The sequence below is a fragment of the Oryctolagus cuniculus genome, chromosome 3 (genome assembly GCF_051225735.1).
Source record: "Oryctolagus cuniculus isolate XC-2025 breed Fujian yellow rabbit chromosome 3, ASM5122573v1, whole genome shotgun sequence".
NCBI classification, from domain to species: Eukaryota; Metazoa; Chordata; class Mammalia; order Lagomorpha; family Leporidae; genus Oryctolagus; species Oryctolagus cuniculus.
In genome coordinates, this window is record NC_142869.1 from 48,923,926 (window position 1) to 48,942,095 (window position 18,170).

The window sequence follows — 18,170 nt, forward strand, 5'->3', positions numbered from 1 at the left end:
CTTCCCAGGGCACCACTCACAAAATACATTCTCCAGGGCTTAAAGCTCCTGCAGGCGTTTTCCTTGTTCTCAGGGTAAGTGTAATATACAAGCTCGTAAATTACCAGGTCCTAGTGCTGCTGCCCCCAGGCAGGCTGGCCTGGCTCACTGGCCGGGGTTTATTACCGCTGCACTTCAGTCAACTCCTTGGTGCCATGTTTCCCTCGACCCACCCAATCTAGGGTGGAACTGGTCACTACAGGTTCTAGTTCTTTCTAGGCTCACTGCTCCCAGCAGTTCCCGACCTCCTGGAGCACCCTGCAACTCTGCCGACTAGATTCTGCAGGAAGTCACCTGCAGGCTTCCTTTCTCATCTCGCTGCTTCCTCAGCAGTACTTCCTGCGCCCTATCCCCACCTGCACACACTCGCCAACATCAGGTCTGTTCTTTCTTGACAAACTTCTGGCCTGCCTCACTGCCCATTATAACAAGGAGACTGAAAACACATATGGGCACAATAACTTTTACACAGTGGCAAACACACACACACACACACACACACACACATTTTTACATGAAAAGGTGAGTTTGTCTTTTAGATTAAAATGACAAGAAAAAGTCCGGGCAAGGTGGTTTTGTTTATTATGGAAATTAGGAACCTGAGAGTAGCCAGACTCCAAACTTCAGACTCATGGCTACATCGAGTTCTCAGAAAATCCTGTTCTGGTCTAAGATGGACTTGGGGAATAAGAAAAACCTCTGGTGGCTACTAGAATTGATCTGGCTTCTCAGAGTCCTTTTATGGCCCAAAAAGAATGAGATCAATTTTTCCCAGGGTCAAATCTATTTAAAAATAATAATAATAATAATAATGGTACCACCAGCCAGATTTCTTAAAATTTGGGCTGGGCTTTTATCACCTGCCTGTTAAGCTGTACAAGCCAATGATATTTAATGATATATAAAGGTGGATTAATATAAATTGAAGTTAGAAATCACTTTTATTAATTTTAAAACCTGTTGAAGCAAATCAAATATAACTTTTAAATATAGTTGAAGGATATACTTAAGGCTTTTTTTTTTTTTTTTGACAGGCAGTTAGAGAGACAGAGAGAAAGGTCTTCCTTCCATTGGTTCACTCCCCTAATGGCCGCCACAGCCAGTGCTGTGCGCTGATCCGAAGCCAGGAGCCAGGAGCCAGGAGCCGGGTGCAGGGACCCAAGCACTTGGGCCATCCTCCACTGCCTTCCCAGGCCACAGCAGAGAGCTGGCCTGGAAGAGGAGCAACCGGGACTAGCACCCGGCACCCCAACTGGGACTAGAACCCGGTGTGCCAGCGCCGCAGGCAGAGGACTAGCCAAGTGAGCCACGGAGCCAGCCTATACTTAAGGCATATAAACAATTTACTTCCAAGACATTAAAAAAGTTTCTATGTTCAGATTCTTATTTTTGTGACTCTACAACTGGACTCACTTTAACAACTCATTTTTATAGGATTAAGAGTAGTTTTCTCTGAAGTTACTCTGCTGAAAAGAGACAACTCAACTGTTTTTCCTGACATCATACTTGATCTTTAACCCGGGTAGTTCATGAGACAGCACTACTTTAGAGAAATGAGCAAAACACGACAAAGACCAGGTGCAAGTCCAACGTCACCCAGGGGCAGTTTCCGTAATATTTCCCCATGCTGGAAACAGGTGTGGTGACCTCACGAGGACTGCTGCTTCATTCCCTTGTGTGCTTCAGTTCTAATTAATTCAGATCTATATTCAAAGATGTATATATTTGTACAAATCAAATGTTGACATAATAACCTCTTTAAAGGAAATAGATTGTATTTCTGAAAAAAAAAAAAAAAAACCAAGAATTGGATATCATCTTCCATATTTCCAAGGCCTGTTTTTGTGCTACGCTGACCAGAAAACATAGAAACCCTGGCATTTAAAGCTGGCAAGATGTCATGACTTTGCTTAGAATCCATTCTTGATTCATCTTCTCTAACTCAGACACTTTACATACGCAAATTTATATGTATCATGTTTGAAGACATTAAATCTTAAAATTTTTCCACAGGCAAATAAAATAGGAAGTCTCTAAAGTTAAAAATTTCTCAACAGAAAACAGGATAACACCTAGTATTTAACATACACACCACACCAATGGACAACTGGCTGAAAGAAACACTTCTGGGTTGGAACATCCAGATCAGAAGTCACTTCTACAAATAGCAGAAAGCGGTTATGCACGATTCCCTATGATTCTGGGATTTTAATGTCCTGTAAGGGCTTGGCATAACCACAATCTCTGTACTCTCTGGCACTCTGCACTGTGTTCTAACAATACTGTGATGGAATTATCATAATTGTAGAATTACACAAACCCACCTATAGTAATTGTTCAATGAAAGAGAACACTATGAAATAGCAGTGGGTGAATGAGGAAAGGAAAACACATTTCAATGACAGAGATTTGCGACCATGAAGACAAAAGCATGGGAATCTCCAGACACATCAAAACGTTGGCACATCAACTATTGTGTTGGGGGGGGCGGGATACAAGCAAGGTTTTTGCTTTTTGGAGTTTTTCATAGACCTTCTAATGAATTTTTTCAAAAGTCAACAGATCTACAAATGTATCTACAGATGCAGGTAACATCATTTATGTCACATATAGATCACATGTATAACAGAGCATATAGAAGGAGTCTGACACACATGCACAGAGATAATTTATCTCTATACCTCTCTTACCTCTTCATTTATAATACACAAGTCTTTGTAGGGATTGAGCTGGTAGTTCAGACACAAACACAGTCCAGAGACTCAAATGAACGAGGCCCTGTCTGTGTACAACAGAACAAGCACTCTGGTGCTTAGAGGAACACTTCTTGCAGTCCTGAGTCTGCTGTGTGGCAACACAACCCAGCTGCAGCACCTGCAAACTGATCTGACAGGCAGCCAAGAACCGTCCCAATCCCAGTACAAAATACATGGAGGAAGGAAGGAATACAGCAGGAAGTAGCTCTAAAGACAGATCATCGTCCCTCTACCCCTCTTGGACTTTTGGGGCCAATGTAATCCCATATAAACCCTGCTTTATAAAAAACAAAAGAGGGGAATGTTAGGAAACTGGCGCAGTTGTAGCCAGGTGGCCACATGGCCCAGCTACCTGAGCCAGACTCCACCCCCATCCTAATGGGAATCGCTGCTCCTGCTTCCCTGCCCGCCCTCAGGCGAAGTTTTAAAAGGGCCTGTTCCTGCACAGGTGCTCTCTCGGTCCTTCTCTCCTGCGCTCTCTGGCTTCTCCTCTCTCTTCTCCCTCCTCTGTCTCTCTCTCTTACAGTCTCCTTCTCTCTTTTTCCTTCGCCGGCCCTTCACTCCGGTCTGTAGGGTGTTCCCCAATAAACCCTTTCCCTTAAAAAAAAAAAAATACATGGAGTTTGCAGGCCAGCACTGTGGCACAGGGGGTTAAGTCACCACCTATGACATGAGCATCCGACTTTGGAGTACTCCTTTGTCTCTGTCCCTCCATCTTTTGTCCCCATTTTCCCCCTTTGTCACGCTGCCTTTCAAATAAATGCACAAACAAACAAAAGAAAACAAGGCACAGGGCTTGCAATGAGAGATGCAGGCTTGACCAGAGACACCATCATGGTTGGTGACAGTTTTCACTGAAATAAAACTATGTCACCTGCTTCTGAAAGAGCCCCTCGCCCCCAAGTCCCTCATAATTCACATAAAACATGTGGATTGAGGAGGGCCCTTCTCACACGGGGAAGAACCAAAACAAAACAAAAGCCAGCTATGCTCTGGCCTTGAGTCGCTTAGCTATTCTGCTTTCACACGGGTGTCTTCAGCAGTGCGAACCACCGAAGTCAGCAGCACTGCTGTCGCTGGCAGAGTCAAGGCACTACCCCAGATGGAAAGTAGGGCAAGGTTATTTGGGGTTTAGAAGCAAAGGTTTTGATGAGCAAGGCAGGCTGCACAAGTCTCCCTGCAGACAGCTGACAAGTGCCCAGAAATTGATGTCACCGCCAAGTCAGGAACCAACTCATTCATAATGTTTTCGAATGTCAGGATCATCTTCTCGGGCCCAGAGATTTATGGTGATGTCCTTGGAAAAACAGGATGGTGCCGCTCCTGTCGCCCGCTGTCGGTGCTTGAGTGGTTCCCCATAAACCGTGCGTATTCCTGGCTCTGAACTGGGAGTTCATTGCCTGGAAAGGCTTGGGCACTTTTATGAGGCATGATGAATTTTTTATTGAGCACAGCAGTAATGAATTAAATAGCACCCCAACGGACTCCAACAGTTCACGCCTCTCCCTAAGCGCCCACTTTATATAACCCTGCAGCTTAAGCGTGTCGCCAGTGTGCAAGGCCTATATCATCATCATCTGCCGAGGGGGCTTATGACCTAGTTAAGTTAATTACTTCTTATAAGATGAGCTCTCTAACACTACACGGTAGTTCTATATAAAGTAATGAGGAAAGATCCTTTTAGTACATGTAGAATACACAGCACATCCAGGCCCCGAAACTGTTATGATCATGAATCAGATGATGTGACATCTCAAGGATGACCCAGTACCCTGCTTTGCTCAGAGCCGAGATGAGCCCATGCCCACCCAACACTCCTCGTACCACTGGTCTATTACCTTCCATCATTTTGTCTTCCCAGAGTGACGGTCATGAAACAGACTCCAAACACCACATGAATTCTATGCTTTACTCCGTTTTTTTGTTTTTTTTTTTTTTTTTTTTTTTTTACAGGCAGAGTGGACAGTGAGAGAGAGACAGAGAGAAAGGTCTTCCTCTGCCGTTGGTTCACCCTCCAATGGCTGCCGCGGCCGGCGTACTGCAGCCGGCGCACCACGCTGATCCAATGGCAGGAGCCAGGTACTTATCCTGGTCTCCCATGGGGTGCAGGGCCCAAGGACTTGGGTCATCCTCCACTGCACTCCCTTGCCACAGCAGAGAGCTGGCCTGGAAGAGGGGCAACCGGGACAGAATCCGGCACCCCGACCGGGACTAGAACCTTGTGTGCCGGTGCCGCAAGGCGGAGGATTAGCCTAGTGAGCCGCGGCACTGGCCGCTTTACTCCATTTTACACTTTGTAAAAATAGTTTTTTATTTTTACTGGAAAGACAGAGAGCTCTCCCATCTACTGGTTCACTCCCTAAATGCCTAAACAGCTGGAGCTGGACCTTGAACCCAGGTCACCCACGAGTGGCGAAGAGCCAACTACTTGCACATTAGCAGGACTGGGAATGGAGAGCAGCGCTGTACCTCGAATCCAGGTGCTCCAGGGTGGATGTGGGCTCCCCACGCAGCAGCTTAACTGTTACCGATCTCCTGCCTCACACTCATTTCATAGCCTGACAACAATTTTTTAAATTTTTTTTTATTTGAAAGAGTTACAGAGAGAGGGAGAGGGAACACAGAGCCAGAGAGATCTTTCATCTATTGGTTCACTCTGCAGGTGACACAATGGCCAGGGATGTGCCAAGCTGAAGCCAGGAGCTAGAAGCTTCTTCTGGGTGTTCACACGGGTAGCAGGGGTCCAAGCACTTGGGCCACATTCTGCTGCTCTCCCCGGCCAATCACAGGGAGTTGAATCAGCCGGGGCACAAACAGGCACCCATATGGGATGCCAGAGTTGCAGGCGGCAGCCTCACCTGCTATACCAAAATGCTGGGCCTCGGTATAATGACAATTTAAAATCAGGGTAGGGACTGGGCATTTTGCTTTGTGCCTAGGCTCAATTCTCATCTCTGGCTCCTGACTCCAGCTCTGATGGCTCAAGTGACTGGGTCCCTGCTACCCACCTGGAAGACCTGGATTTTACGTTTCCAACTCCTGGCTTCAGCCCCTGCCCAGCTCCAACTGTTGCAGTCATTCTGGAGTAAACCAGCGGATAGGAGCTCTCTCTCTTCTTTCTCACTCTCTTTACACCTCAAATAAGTGTTATTTTTTTTCCAGAAAATATAAAGTCACGGTAAAATCTGAAGGCATTTTTGAGTTACTCGTTTTAAAAGACATAACACTGGGAAAAGACAGGAATAAGTCAACAATACAAAGTGTGTCTCTGCCGACTGACTGATAGGGAGGAGATGCTGGAAGTTACACGGGTTACCAGCTGGCGAAGTGTGTAGCTGAGTGTGTCTACAGATTTTATTTATTTGAAACTCAGAGTTAGAGAGACAGAAAGACAAATCCAGAGAGAACTCTTCTACCTGCTGGTTCATTCTCAAAATGGCTGCAACGGATGGAGCTGGGCCAGGTTGAAGCCAGGAACCAGGAGCTTCTTCCAGGTCTCCCATGCAGCACAGGGGCCCAAGGACTTGGTCCATCTTCCACTGCTTTCCCATGTGCATTAGCAAGGAGCTGGCTAGGAATAGCCGGGACGCGAACCAGTGCCTATATGGGATGCTGGTGCTGCAGGTGGTGGCTTTACCCACTACTCCACAACACCAATCCCAACAGCAGTGGCAGAGGCCTCCCAGCAATCAGAGGGTTAGTGCTGAGGGGCGGCTGGAGCCAACACGGAGGTCCGTCACAGACCTACGGAACACAGCAGCTCAACACCAAGATCAACGCTGCCAGTGAGACAGGGTTACGCCGAGAATACGACCCAAGGACTAGCACAACCTCGCATTGCCACTGAGCTACACATGACAGCTGGCTTTCAATAGCCCATAGGAAGCTGTGAGTCTGCTTTGTTTCTTGGAGTTAAAGGAAAAAAAAACAAAAACAGGGTGCATGTTTTTAATGTCCTATTTCATTTCCCTAGTATCGGCGAGTCACACAGGGGCAGTAGGGGAGGCGCAGCTCCGGGTGATGGTGGTCCCGCCTCCAGCCCACAGCAGCACGACTCCCAAAGCTGTGCAGTTTTATGATGGAGAGCAAAGGCCTCCCAAGAAGGCCCAAATCCAGGGAATCCAGCGGTGACTGGCACGCTGAGACCAACAGGGCCAGCTACTGACGAGGAAGACATCAAGAGAGGAGAAAGCCGCAAAACAGAACCACCTCCAAGCTGGAGCAAGTGTTCCCCCGCTCCCCCGGAGGAAGGGCGGGGCTTTCTCCGCAGACAGTGAACGCCCGCCCTCTGAGCGGCCTCACCCAGGAGCTGGGGACGGAAGACGCGGGAGCACACCAGCAGAGAGCCTGGCCAGCAGCTCTGAGGACCGGGTCATGTGCAGATTCGCACAACCAGAGCAGTGACCGCCACTCACTTGGGAACAAATGGGTACAATGAGAATACTCAAAAACAATTAATAGACCTATACCATTAGTCATGAAAACTGAGTGAAGACCCTCGAGAACTGAAGCAGCCTAGGACGATTTCCGTGTCTTCTTCCAAGTGAAAATAAGAAGGGGCCTGTGTGAAATGAACCCGGGGGCTTGCAGATGAGCGGGCACTGCAAGAAGCTCATGGAATGTGGAACTAAAAGATAAGCTTATTTGGATACAATTTTTGCAATCTATGGATAAGCGGGATCTTACAGACCTCACAAAAATGCATGTTTTGAAAAAACTATGCAAGATTTCAATATAACCTTAACTTTTAAGGCAATTTCCATAAATTTTTGAAAGTACCCTCATATAATGGTCAGGTGTGAGACACCACAGCAATTCAAAGGCATTCTGGCAATGGGGAGTTGTTAACCTGTCTTGCCACTATTTGCACCGGTCAACCAAGCAAGAGCTATACTAGAACCACATTCATTTCACATGACAAAAACGGCCAGGGACAAGGAAGGGACAAAGGCATTCTCCCAAGGTGCCCAGGTCCTGCTGAGGTTTCCACAATGACAAACGAGACCTGAATGGCCAAAGGTCTCCGTCAAAAGAGATTAGAGGTGGGCAACAGAGGAAGACACCACCCCCACCCCCACCCCTCCCGCCGGGCGCTACTACGCAGTCCTCATGGAAGAAAATGGCCAGTGGCTTAGATGAGAGTCTCCACATGGGTACAAGGAGAAGGAAGCAGCAGCCTGGCCTGATATATGGTCTACAGACAGAACTGACAAGAGGAGAAAATAGATTTGATGTGGGAAGTAGAAGGAAGAAATCAAAGATACTTACATTGGTGGCTTGAGTAACTGGGGTGACAAGTGGTCCCATTTACTGGGATCAGAAAGTTTGGTTATAGGAGGATAAAGAGAGAAATCAAGAGCTCCATTCTGTTAACACTGAGTTTGAGACTATCTGAGGCTTCCACAAGGAGATGTCAGGTAGGTACTAGATAATTTAGCTGGAAGATCAGACACGTGGTACTGGCTGGAAGGACAGACACAAAAAGCACTAAGAGGCCCAGAGAAGAGCTGAGACTACCAAAGGAGAGAATGTGAAAAGATAAAGGCAGACACCCGGAGTTAAGCAAAACAACCAATTAACTTTCAGTGGGATGAACCTGTATTTTGAGCAATTTGCATTCAGATGAGCCTTTGGCCTGGCCCTGTTCGGTGTTTTTAATTACTTAGGCATGAGGCTGGCTCCTTGGATGGGGAACGAAATTCATTCAATTATTTGAATATGTGCTTATTCGCCTACTGTGTGCAGGCATTAAACTAGTTTGTAGAGTTACAAAACAAAATCCTTGGGGCCAGCACTGTGGCGTAGTAAGTTAAGCCTCCACCTGTGATGCTGGCATCCCATGTGGGATTCCCGGTTAGATTCCCGGCTGCTCCACTTCTGATCCAGCTCTCTGCTTGCGGCCCGGGAAGGCAGTAGAAGATGGCCCAGGTCCCCGGAAGAAGCTCCTGGCTCCTGGCTCCTGGCTTCAGATTGGCCCAGCTCTGGCCATTGTGGCCACTTGGGGAGTACACCAGTGGATAGACGACCTCTTTGACTCTCCCACTGTCTGTAACTCTGCCTCTCAAATAAAAATAAACAAATCTTTTTTACAAAACAAACAAAAGAAAACACCTCCATCCAAAAGACATGAGACAGGTTGAAGGAAACCGTCCAACATGGGGAATGGCCATATGGCACTCAAACAGATCCGTTCAGGGGATGGAGGTGCAGTTTAGCACACTGGATAAAAGCGGGAACTCCCCAGCTAACTACTGGCATTCAAAAACCCAGCTCTGGCATGCGCGTCTGGCACAGCAGTCAAGACGCCACTTGGGATGCCCGCATTCCACACTGAAGAGCCCGGTTTGCGTTCCAGCTCTTCTGCTTCCAATCCAGGTTTCCACTAACATGCATCCTGGGAGGCAGCAGATAATGGCTCAAGGCCTGGGTCCCGGCCACCCATATGCACACCCAGATGGAGTACTGGGCTCCTGGCTGGCCCAGCTCTGCTGTTGTGAGCATTTGGGGGAATGAATCAGTGGAAAAGCTCTTTGTCCCTTTCAAAAAAAAATCAAAATTAAAATATCCTTTTAGGCTTCAAAATTCCAGTTCTGCCACTTACCGTGTGAAGTTTAGGCAAATGGCTTTTCTGTATCTCAATTTTCCCATCATAAAAATGGGGATAATAACAATCAGTGCACGTATATATGTAATGTGCTAAATAAGCACAATGTTCAGCATGTGGCCAGTACTCAGAAAGGCCTACCTGCTATTATTAGTATTACCCATAGCAGGACACAGGTCCTTCACCGCACTCACGTTTCTTAAAGGGCTATAATGATTACAATTAACAAAAACAATCTTAAAGTCTACATATAATTTTAAAATAATATTGTTAATACTAGATTAAGATGTGACCTAACAGGGGTTAATGTGTAACCCCATAGTGGGGAAAGCCCACTATGAGTCAACATCAATTATGTTAATAGAAGCCACAGTCCACACTGAGAGGCTAATAGTTCCACCTTGTTAAGAGGAACAAACCTGAAGCACTCTGTTTACTTCTTGGTTTGCAACTTTTTGAAGCACATGGACAAGTGCAGTTGCTTCCTAAACAGCAGGACTGTGTACACGTGGTACCTGTGAACAAGATCCTCTCCTGCGGTTACACGCTCTCTCCCCTAAGCACCCTGGACTCTTCCTTCACCACACTTGTTTCATATGTAATCCATATGAACATGTGCATACTACACATGCGTTTGCATTGCACAGAGTTGCTTGCTTCTCTTACCAGGCTCCAAACACAAGCAGCCAAGAACGGTGTCTGGCTCACGAATGTGTCACTCCTATCTGTCATAGTACCTTTCATCAGTGACTGGTCTTTTTTTTCTGGATGAGTGAATACATGAATGCATAGTGCATGACAAATTTTGGAAGTGATTTTTTTTTTTCCCTAAGAAAACACAATGGTTGATTTTGAATAACTATCCTATGGAAGAAAAGGCAGAACTATCTGGTAAGGTTCCAGACAGCAGAGGTAAGACGAAAGAGCAGAGGAGAAATTCAACTCTAAGAACCTCTAGAACAAAGTCCATGGGTCGCCTTACAAAGCAGTGAGCCCTCCCTCACTGCAGGAAGGAGTCTGGCTGTCCATGTGGAGGGTCCTACAGTAGATTCTCTACAACTAAGATCTCTCCCAAGTACACCCTATGATGCTTTCTGCTACTTAGATTCTTACAGGCCAGTCCCCTTCCCTCCGACTCTGCCCATGCAGCCCTGGATCCTGTACAACCCAGCAGGGAGAGGACACCGTGTCCCCACAGGACTCACGAAGGGCACCAGGTTCATGGATCTGACCACTGCTTCTTCAGCTACACAGGGGAGCAGGGAGGAGTCCTAGAAGATCAGTGGAGGAAGAACAGGCATGGGAAGCAATGCTCTTTCAAAGGAGATACGAGACTTCCAAGGCACAAATCTAAGAGCTTGTGAATGAAAGGGATTTTGTGAGGTGATTTTCTTCTCTTATCCCTGGGGACTGCAAATGTGTAACTCTGATAACTAAGTAGACAGACAAGGAGGAGACTTTAAAAATCCTACCTCTACATACCAAAAGATACAACAATCATCAAATTCTCATCTATAAAGCAAATGTTTTACAGAAGGAACATCTCTCTCACCCTCCACCTCCTTCCTTGAACTTTAAGTCCCATCAAAGAGACCCAAGGTCAACAGTGGTTTTAACCCTTGCAAGTCTGTACCAGAGAGCGTAGCTCCTTTGAATCTTTTCCAAGTTAATTAGGTACTATGGGTAAAATCCCTTTCTCCTTCAAAGTAACAAATCATATGAAATGCATTCATTAAAAGTACAGGGGGAAAAAAAGCATAACTCCTTTTATTTTATGGAGAGGTTGTCAGGCATCTAAAAAAAATATACTATACAAAAAAAAAATTCTCAGTTCTTCAGAGCAGAGGAAGACTCTAGAATAAAATTAAGCCTTTCCCCTGGCGCCTTCTCTCACTGTTCAGCACAGATGAGATGTGGTTGTGGCCTCCCAACTCCAGAATAGGTTAGCATTCCTTGAGGACAGGACCACACTGCAGTCCTCTGGCAACTTGCAGGAAAGGTAAAGACCTTGAAGCACCCAGAGACTGTGCTAAAAAACCCTAGGATCCATCACTGCACTCTCCTGTGGGTTAAAAGCCTTTTGGTACCCACAGGGACCTTGCGTCTTCACTGGAGAGATGAGGCAAGTCCTTCCCTGCGAGCACCCACTGCTCCAAAGCAGTACCTCCTGCAAAGGAACGGACAGTGGTCCTGTGACACGGGTCTCCACCTGCCCCTCTGCTGTCCTCATTCTGGGCAGCTGTTCCTTCTGCAGACAAGGTCAGGTTGGTCGGTGGTGGCCTTACCTGTTTTTCCTGCTCCACTTTCCCCAGTAATGAGAATACACTGGTCTTTATCTTGATCACGTAGGGATCGGTAAGCTTCATCCGACAGGGCAAAGCTGCAGGGGAGAATGGAGAAAAAAAGTCCTTAGAATTCAGCTTATGATTATGTGTTTATCAGATGGAACCACAGGCTCTTGAAAGGGCCACTCTGATGTGTAATGGCAAGCAAACTGGGCCGGCGCCGTAGCTCAATAGGCTAATCCTCCGCCTGTGGCGCTGGCACACCAGGGTCTAGTCCCGGTTGGGGCGCCGGATTCTGTCCCGGTTGCCCCTCTTCCAGGCCAGCTCTCTGTTGTGGCCCGGGAGTGCAGCGGAGGATGGCCCAAGTGCTTGGGCCCTGCACCTGCGTGGGAGACCAGGAAAAGCACCTGGCTCCTGGCTTCGGATCAGCGCGATGCACCGGCCGCGGTGGCCATTGGAGGGTGAACCAACGGCAAATAGGAAGACCTTTCTCTCTGTCTCTCTCTCTCTCTCTCACTGTCCACTCTGCCTGTCAAAAATAAAAAAATAAAAAAAAAAGAAAGCAAACTGAGATACCACATTTTATTTCCTTCAAGTTCTTAAAATAAATAAATAAAACAATCCTTGTGGTCCATATTACCTTTCCCCATGTTTTCTCCATTAATGAAAATGATATCGATTTGTAATACTTGGAGGAGAGACCTCACATAATCCCTTTGTTATCATCATGGCTCTTTTTATTAAAAGCTAGCTATGGGGCTGGTGTTGTGGCACCAGTGGGTTAAGCTGCCACCTGTGATGCCGGCATCTCATATGGACACTAGTTCAAGTCCTAGCTGCTCTAGTTCCAATCCAGCTCCCCACTAATGAGCCTGGGAAAGCAGTGGAAGATGCCCAAGTGCCAACCACATGGAAAACCTGGATGGAGTTCCAGGCTAACTTCAGCCTGGCCCAGCCCCAGCCATTGCAGCCATTTGGGGAGTGAACCAGAAGATGGAAGACCTCTCTGTTATTCTTTCAAACACATAAATACATGTTTAAAAAAATAATTAAAATCTAGGTAGTTCAAAGAACCAAAGAGAAAATCTTCTGTCACATGCGTACAATTAGACAACATTGAGTCTTTTTTTTAGGACCATACGACAATACAATGAGGAAACCACTCCTATCAATACATGGGAGTTTTAATTAAAACAATAAGGGAAAAAACTCTTTTCAAACATTAGGAACATACTATCAAATACCAAATAACTGACATTACTACCACTGAGCTAAATCTAGAACTCACCTTTACAAACAACAGAAACCCTAACAGCTACCAGAGGCAGAGTGCTACTATTAGGCTAACCATGGTTCTTGTCCTGAAGGCCCCCCAAGCTCACCCTGCCTTAGGAAGACAAAGAACCTCTTATCAAGGAAGGGAGGTCAGGCCTTCACCTCCTCAAAATCTACTAATACAGTAAACTTGGCCCCTCCCAGCTAACTGGAAAATAACCCTAACAACATGATAATGTATTTACGATAGGTAAAGTTCCTCTTCTAATTGATGGATTACTATATACTCTTTTAGGGTCTATGGTCAGGAAGAAGCTAGGAATGAAGACAGAGTTAATAGCTGGCCCTTTCTTTCATGAGTTCTCTGTCAAAAGCAAGGGAGGAAAACACAGCGAAAGTGGCAACCCACCACGTGAAACCCATGGTAAAGACACCCGGGAAACATGCAGAGCAAGGCAGGGACCTCAGCACGGTGCAGAATAGAGCAGAGAATCTTCCAGAGGTAGCAAAGGCAGTCCTAAGGAATGAATTAGCAGGAGAGGAAATCCAAACGGCCAACAGACATGACAAGATGCTCAGGATCACCAGCCATCAGGGAAATGCAAATCAAAACCACAGTGAGGTTTCCCCTCACCCCAGTTAGAATGGCTTTCAGACAGAAATTAACAAATAACAAATGCTGGTGAGGATGTGGGGAAAAAGGTAACCTAACCTACCATTGGTGGGAATGTCAACTGGCAAAGCCGCTACCGGAGACAGTGTGGAGAAACTCAGAAATCTGAATATAGACCTACCATATGACCCAGCCATCATCCCACCCCCTGGGAATTTACCCAAGGGAAATGAAATCAGCATATCAAACAGTTGCCTGCACCTCCATGTTTATTGCAGCTCAATTCACAATAGCTAAGACATGGAATAAACCTAAATGCCCATTAACTGAAGACTGGATAAAGAAATTATGGGATATGTACACCATGGAATATTACACAGCAGTAAAAAAAAATACCAAAAAAAAAAAAGTCCAGTCATTTGCAACAAAATGGATGAAACTGGAAAACATCATACTTAGTGAAATAAGCCAGTCCCAAAGGGACAAATTCCATGTTCTCCCTGATCTCTGATAAGTATAATAGAGCACCTAAAAGGCGACAAGTAGAAATGAAATGGACACTATGAGAAGCAATGATTTGGAACAGCCCTTCTCTTGACTGTTGAACAGCTTCTTATTCTGTATGTTTGGTTTTTTCCTTTATAATATTTTCCTTATCTTTTTCATACGATTCATTGAACACTATACTTAACACAGTTAATCATATATGTATAAAGTTCATTAAAAACAGATCTTTGTAAAGAATAAGAGTGAGAATAAGAAAGGGAAGAGGAAATGCAGGTTGGAGAGAGGGTGGGAGGGCCGGTACAATGGGAAGAATTACTAAGATCCTAAAGTTATAATTGTGAAATGTATGCAGTTCACAACTGCAAAGCAGTATAGTCCTATGGACAGGCAGAGTGGACAGTGAGAGAGAGAGACAGAGAGAAAGGTCTTCCTTTGCCATTGGTTCACCCTCCAATGGCCGCCGCGGCCGGCGTACCGCGCTGATCCGATGGCAGGAGCCAGGTGCTTATCCTGGTCTCCCACAGGGTGCAGGGCCCAAGCACTTGAGCCATCCTCCACTGCACTCCTGGGCCATAGCAGAGAGCTGGCCTGGAAGAGGGGCAACCGGGACAGAATCCGGCACCCTGACCGGGACTGGAACCTGGTGGCCGGGGCCACAAGGCGGAGGATTAGCCCAGTGAGCCGCGGCGCTGGCCTTGGACTTACTTCTAAGGGTACAGCTTAACAACTAGTCATAGGACCCCAAAATCCCTTAAGCTAATTGATAAAAATAGCAGTGTAAGTGTTATAAAATCAAATGGATAGGAATAACTAGTAAAGTGACCATAAGATAGGATCAAGTGTTACAGTGATCATATAAATAGGACTAAGTGTTTGGAAACAATAATAGAATTAAAAAGAAGTGAAGGCTCCAACATGGGAAGCAGTCTATATGGACAACTCATAGAATGACAAACGCTTTAAGTAGCACTCCAACTTCACAATCAGCCCTTAAGGCATTCCAGTCTGGAAAGTCCAGGGGGAGCATTTCAGGCATGAAAAGCCAAGAAACTCCGGGAAAAAATGTCCCACATAAAGGACCCCTGTGGGTGAGACCCCAATGGAAAGAAATGGCCACCAAAGGAGGATGTACTTTTCTCTGAAGGAAGGAGAGAACTTCCACTTTGCTTATGGCCTTGTAGAGCTAGAGGATCCGAAAGGCTTCCATAGCCAAGGCAGCTCACATCAAGAGCCTTGGGTGATCACTGATGTTGTACATGAGGAGTGTTATTTGTTAAATAAACAAGAGTCACTGCGCACTAACTTCCCACGCAGGACATCTGTCTTCAAAGAGTTGTATCATGAGATTTAATACTAAAACTTGTTCCCCAAAATCACTTCCATTTAGTGAATTAAAGGGAGGATATTATCATGTCTCATAAGTTATAGGTATGTCTAAGAGCTCGTAAAGATGTCTTATCCTTGGGTTCTTCTTTAAGACAATTAAGCTTCTAAAAGGAAAGAAAGGGGAGGAAGGAAGGGAAAAGACGAAGGGGGAAAAGTGAACTCACCTTCAAGCAGTAAGAGAACAGCCCTTGTCTAGACGGTTGAGGAACACTTCTTTTTATGCCACTCTTTTTCTTTTTGCTTTTTTTTTCTTGAACTTAAACAGGAGAGGGAGGAGGAAGGGGGTGGGGGAGTGGGTGGGAGGGCGGGTACAGTGGGAAGAATTATGTTCCTAATGTTGTATTTATGAGATACATAAAGAAAAAAGAATGAACTAGAAAAAAAAAAAAGAATGAATTAGCAAAACAGGCTTTTAGGCCAAAACACAAGGGAAGATGGGGATGAGGGTTCTGTGCAGTCCCATGTCATAAGGCAGAGCATAAGGAGAGAGAGCTGGGCAGGTCCAAATGAAGAACAATGGAGCTGAGGCCACGCTGCAGGACTACAAACGCTGCAGGCACGTGTCCAGGTTAGACCACAGCAATTACAACTACTAATAGTGCCATTTACCATGTACCAGAACTGCTCCCAAGCCCTCTGTGCTTCAATCTCACAACAAGACTGGCACAAAACGAAGACATCACTTGCCGAGGCCATGGGGCCAGCATGATACAGTGGAGTCAGACCCAGCCCCTGTCCTCTGCCCCTTAGATACATGACAAGGTGACCAGGTACAGTCTAGAAGCAGGAAGAATGGTGACAAGCTAGAATACAGGAAGATTTTCAGTCTGGCCATCAGACTGCAGAGGGTCCTCCAAGCCACTCAGCACTGTGGCTTTCTTCAGAAGGTATGTGAAACAATGATACTGACAACTTACCGAGCACCTTCAAGGAGCCGGGTATCAGAGCTGGCACTGTGGCATAGTTCTTTAAGCTGCCACCTGCAGCACTGGCATCCATTTGGGCACTGGTTTGTGCCCTGGCTGCTCCACTTCTGATCCAGCTCCCTGCTACTGCACCTGGGAAACCAGCTGAAGATGCCCCAAGTGCTTGGGCCCCTGCACCTACATGGGAGATCTAGAAGAAGCTCCTGGCTCCTGGATTTGGCCAGGCCCAGCCCTGGCCATTGTGGCTATTTGGGGAGTGAACCAGTGGATCTAAGATCTCTCTCTCCCTCCATCTCTCTAACTCAGCCTTTCAAATAAATGTATAAATCTTTAAAAAGTAATAAAAGGAGGCTGGCGCCACAGCTCAATAGGCTAATCCTCCGCCTACCGGCGCCGGCACACCGGGTTCTAGTCCCGGTCGGGGCGCCGGATTCTGTCCCGGTTGCCCCTCTTCCAGGCCAGCTCTCTGCTGTGGCCAGGGAGTGCAGTGGAGGATGGCCCAGGTGCTTGGGCCCTGCACCCCATGGGAGACCAGGAGAAGCACCTGGCTCCTGCCTTAGGATCAGCGCGGTGCAGCGGCTGCAGCGCGCCGGCCGCGGCGGCCATTAGAGGGTGAACCAACGGCAAAAGGAAGACCTTTCTCTCTGTCTCTCTCTCTCACTGTCCACTCTGCCTGTCAAAAAAATAAAAAATAAAAAAATAAAAAATAAATAAAATAAAAAAAAAGTAATAAAAGGAAAGGAAAGAAAAAGGAGCCAGGTGCCCTCATGTTCATGATCAGATTGAATCTTCATCACAACTCTGCAAAATGTTAGCCTCAAAGAAAAGTGATCTTGAGAAGTAACACAAGCAGCCCGTGATCCCTTTCTCAGGAGGGACCCGACTTAAACCTGAGAGTTTCATGAAACACATCCTTCCTCACTCATCATCTCCTCCTCTAGCAGTTCCTTGTGAACACAGCCTCTCCCCCAGCTGGACAACAAGGAGGTCCTGTGGATGGACAGGACCCACACACCAAGGAGTCTGTAGCTTTCCAGGTAGTAAACAGACTGTGAGGGCATTTGTTGAAAAACAAAAGACAAAGATTGAAAATATCTGGCACCAGGGTCTTTTGTGAGTGACTCGCTGCTCAACTTATCCTACTAAACGGAGTACACTAATCTCTGTTCCTCAAAGCCCTTGCATTCGCTCACTAGACAACCACAGATCTGCTGGTGCTCCAAGACCGCTCAGGGCCTCAGTCGCCTCTAGGGTTCTCTGGCTCCCCACGTGGGACAGTGGAAAAGACCATGAATACGTGGAATCTTTGGAAAGTTCATGGAAAAATGCATGGAAAAACTATGCCTGGATTTTAAAAATTTCTTGCACCAAAATAAAATTAGATTTTAATTGTATCTTTCTAGGGCCTTCCTGAAGTACCCTCATATGAAGGCAGAAAACATGCCAGATGAGAGTCCCTTGTCCCCAGTTCTGCACCTTAACCACTTGTGTGACCTCAGGCAAGTTATTCACCCTGGCTGAAACCTGGTTTTGTCACCTACAAGATGGGGAATGTAGTCACGTACCTGCAATTAGAGGACCACATAAATGTGTGTAAAAAGCACTCTGAAAGTTGCAAAGCCCTGAATAATTGTCAGGAAATCATTCTGTGCCATAATTAGGCACGTACACATCCTTTTATCCCTTTTAATCTCCTCTGCACGGAGCTTTTCTATCTAAGCAATCGCTGTGCTATCCACAGAGATAAAAACACAAAATGTGATCAGTGCCAAGTCAGGA

General features: G+C 46.3%; 1 protein-coding gene across 21 annotated transcripts in view; it reads right to left on the reverse strand.

Annotated features, from left to right (window-relative positions):
- The window catches only part of MYO1B (myosin IB), a 218,409-nt gene that overhangs the window by 81,942 nt on the left and 118,297 nt on the right, over window positions 1–18,170 (reverse strand). For all 21 annotated transcript variants that reach the window (XM_089330158.1, XM_089330155.1, XM_089330156.1 and 18 more), the window contains exon 4: window positions 11,685–11,779. In XM_089330158.1, the coding sequence (XP_089186284.1) occupies window positions 11,685–11,779 (95 nt within the window). The remainder of the gene's footprint in view (window positions 1–11,684; window positions 11,780–18,170) is intronic.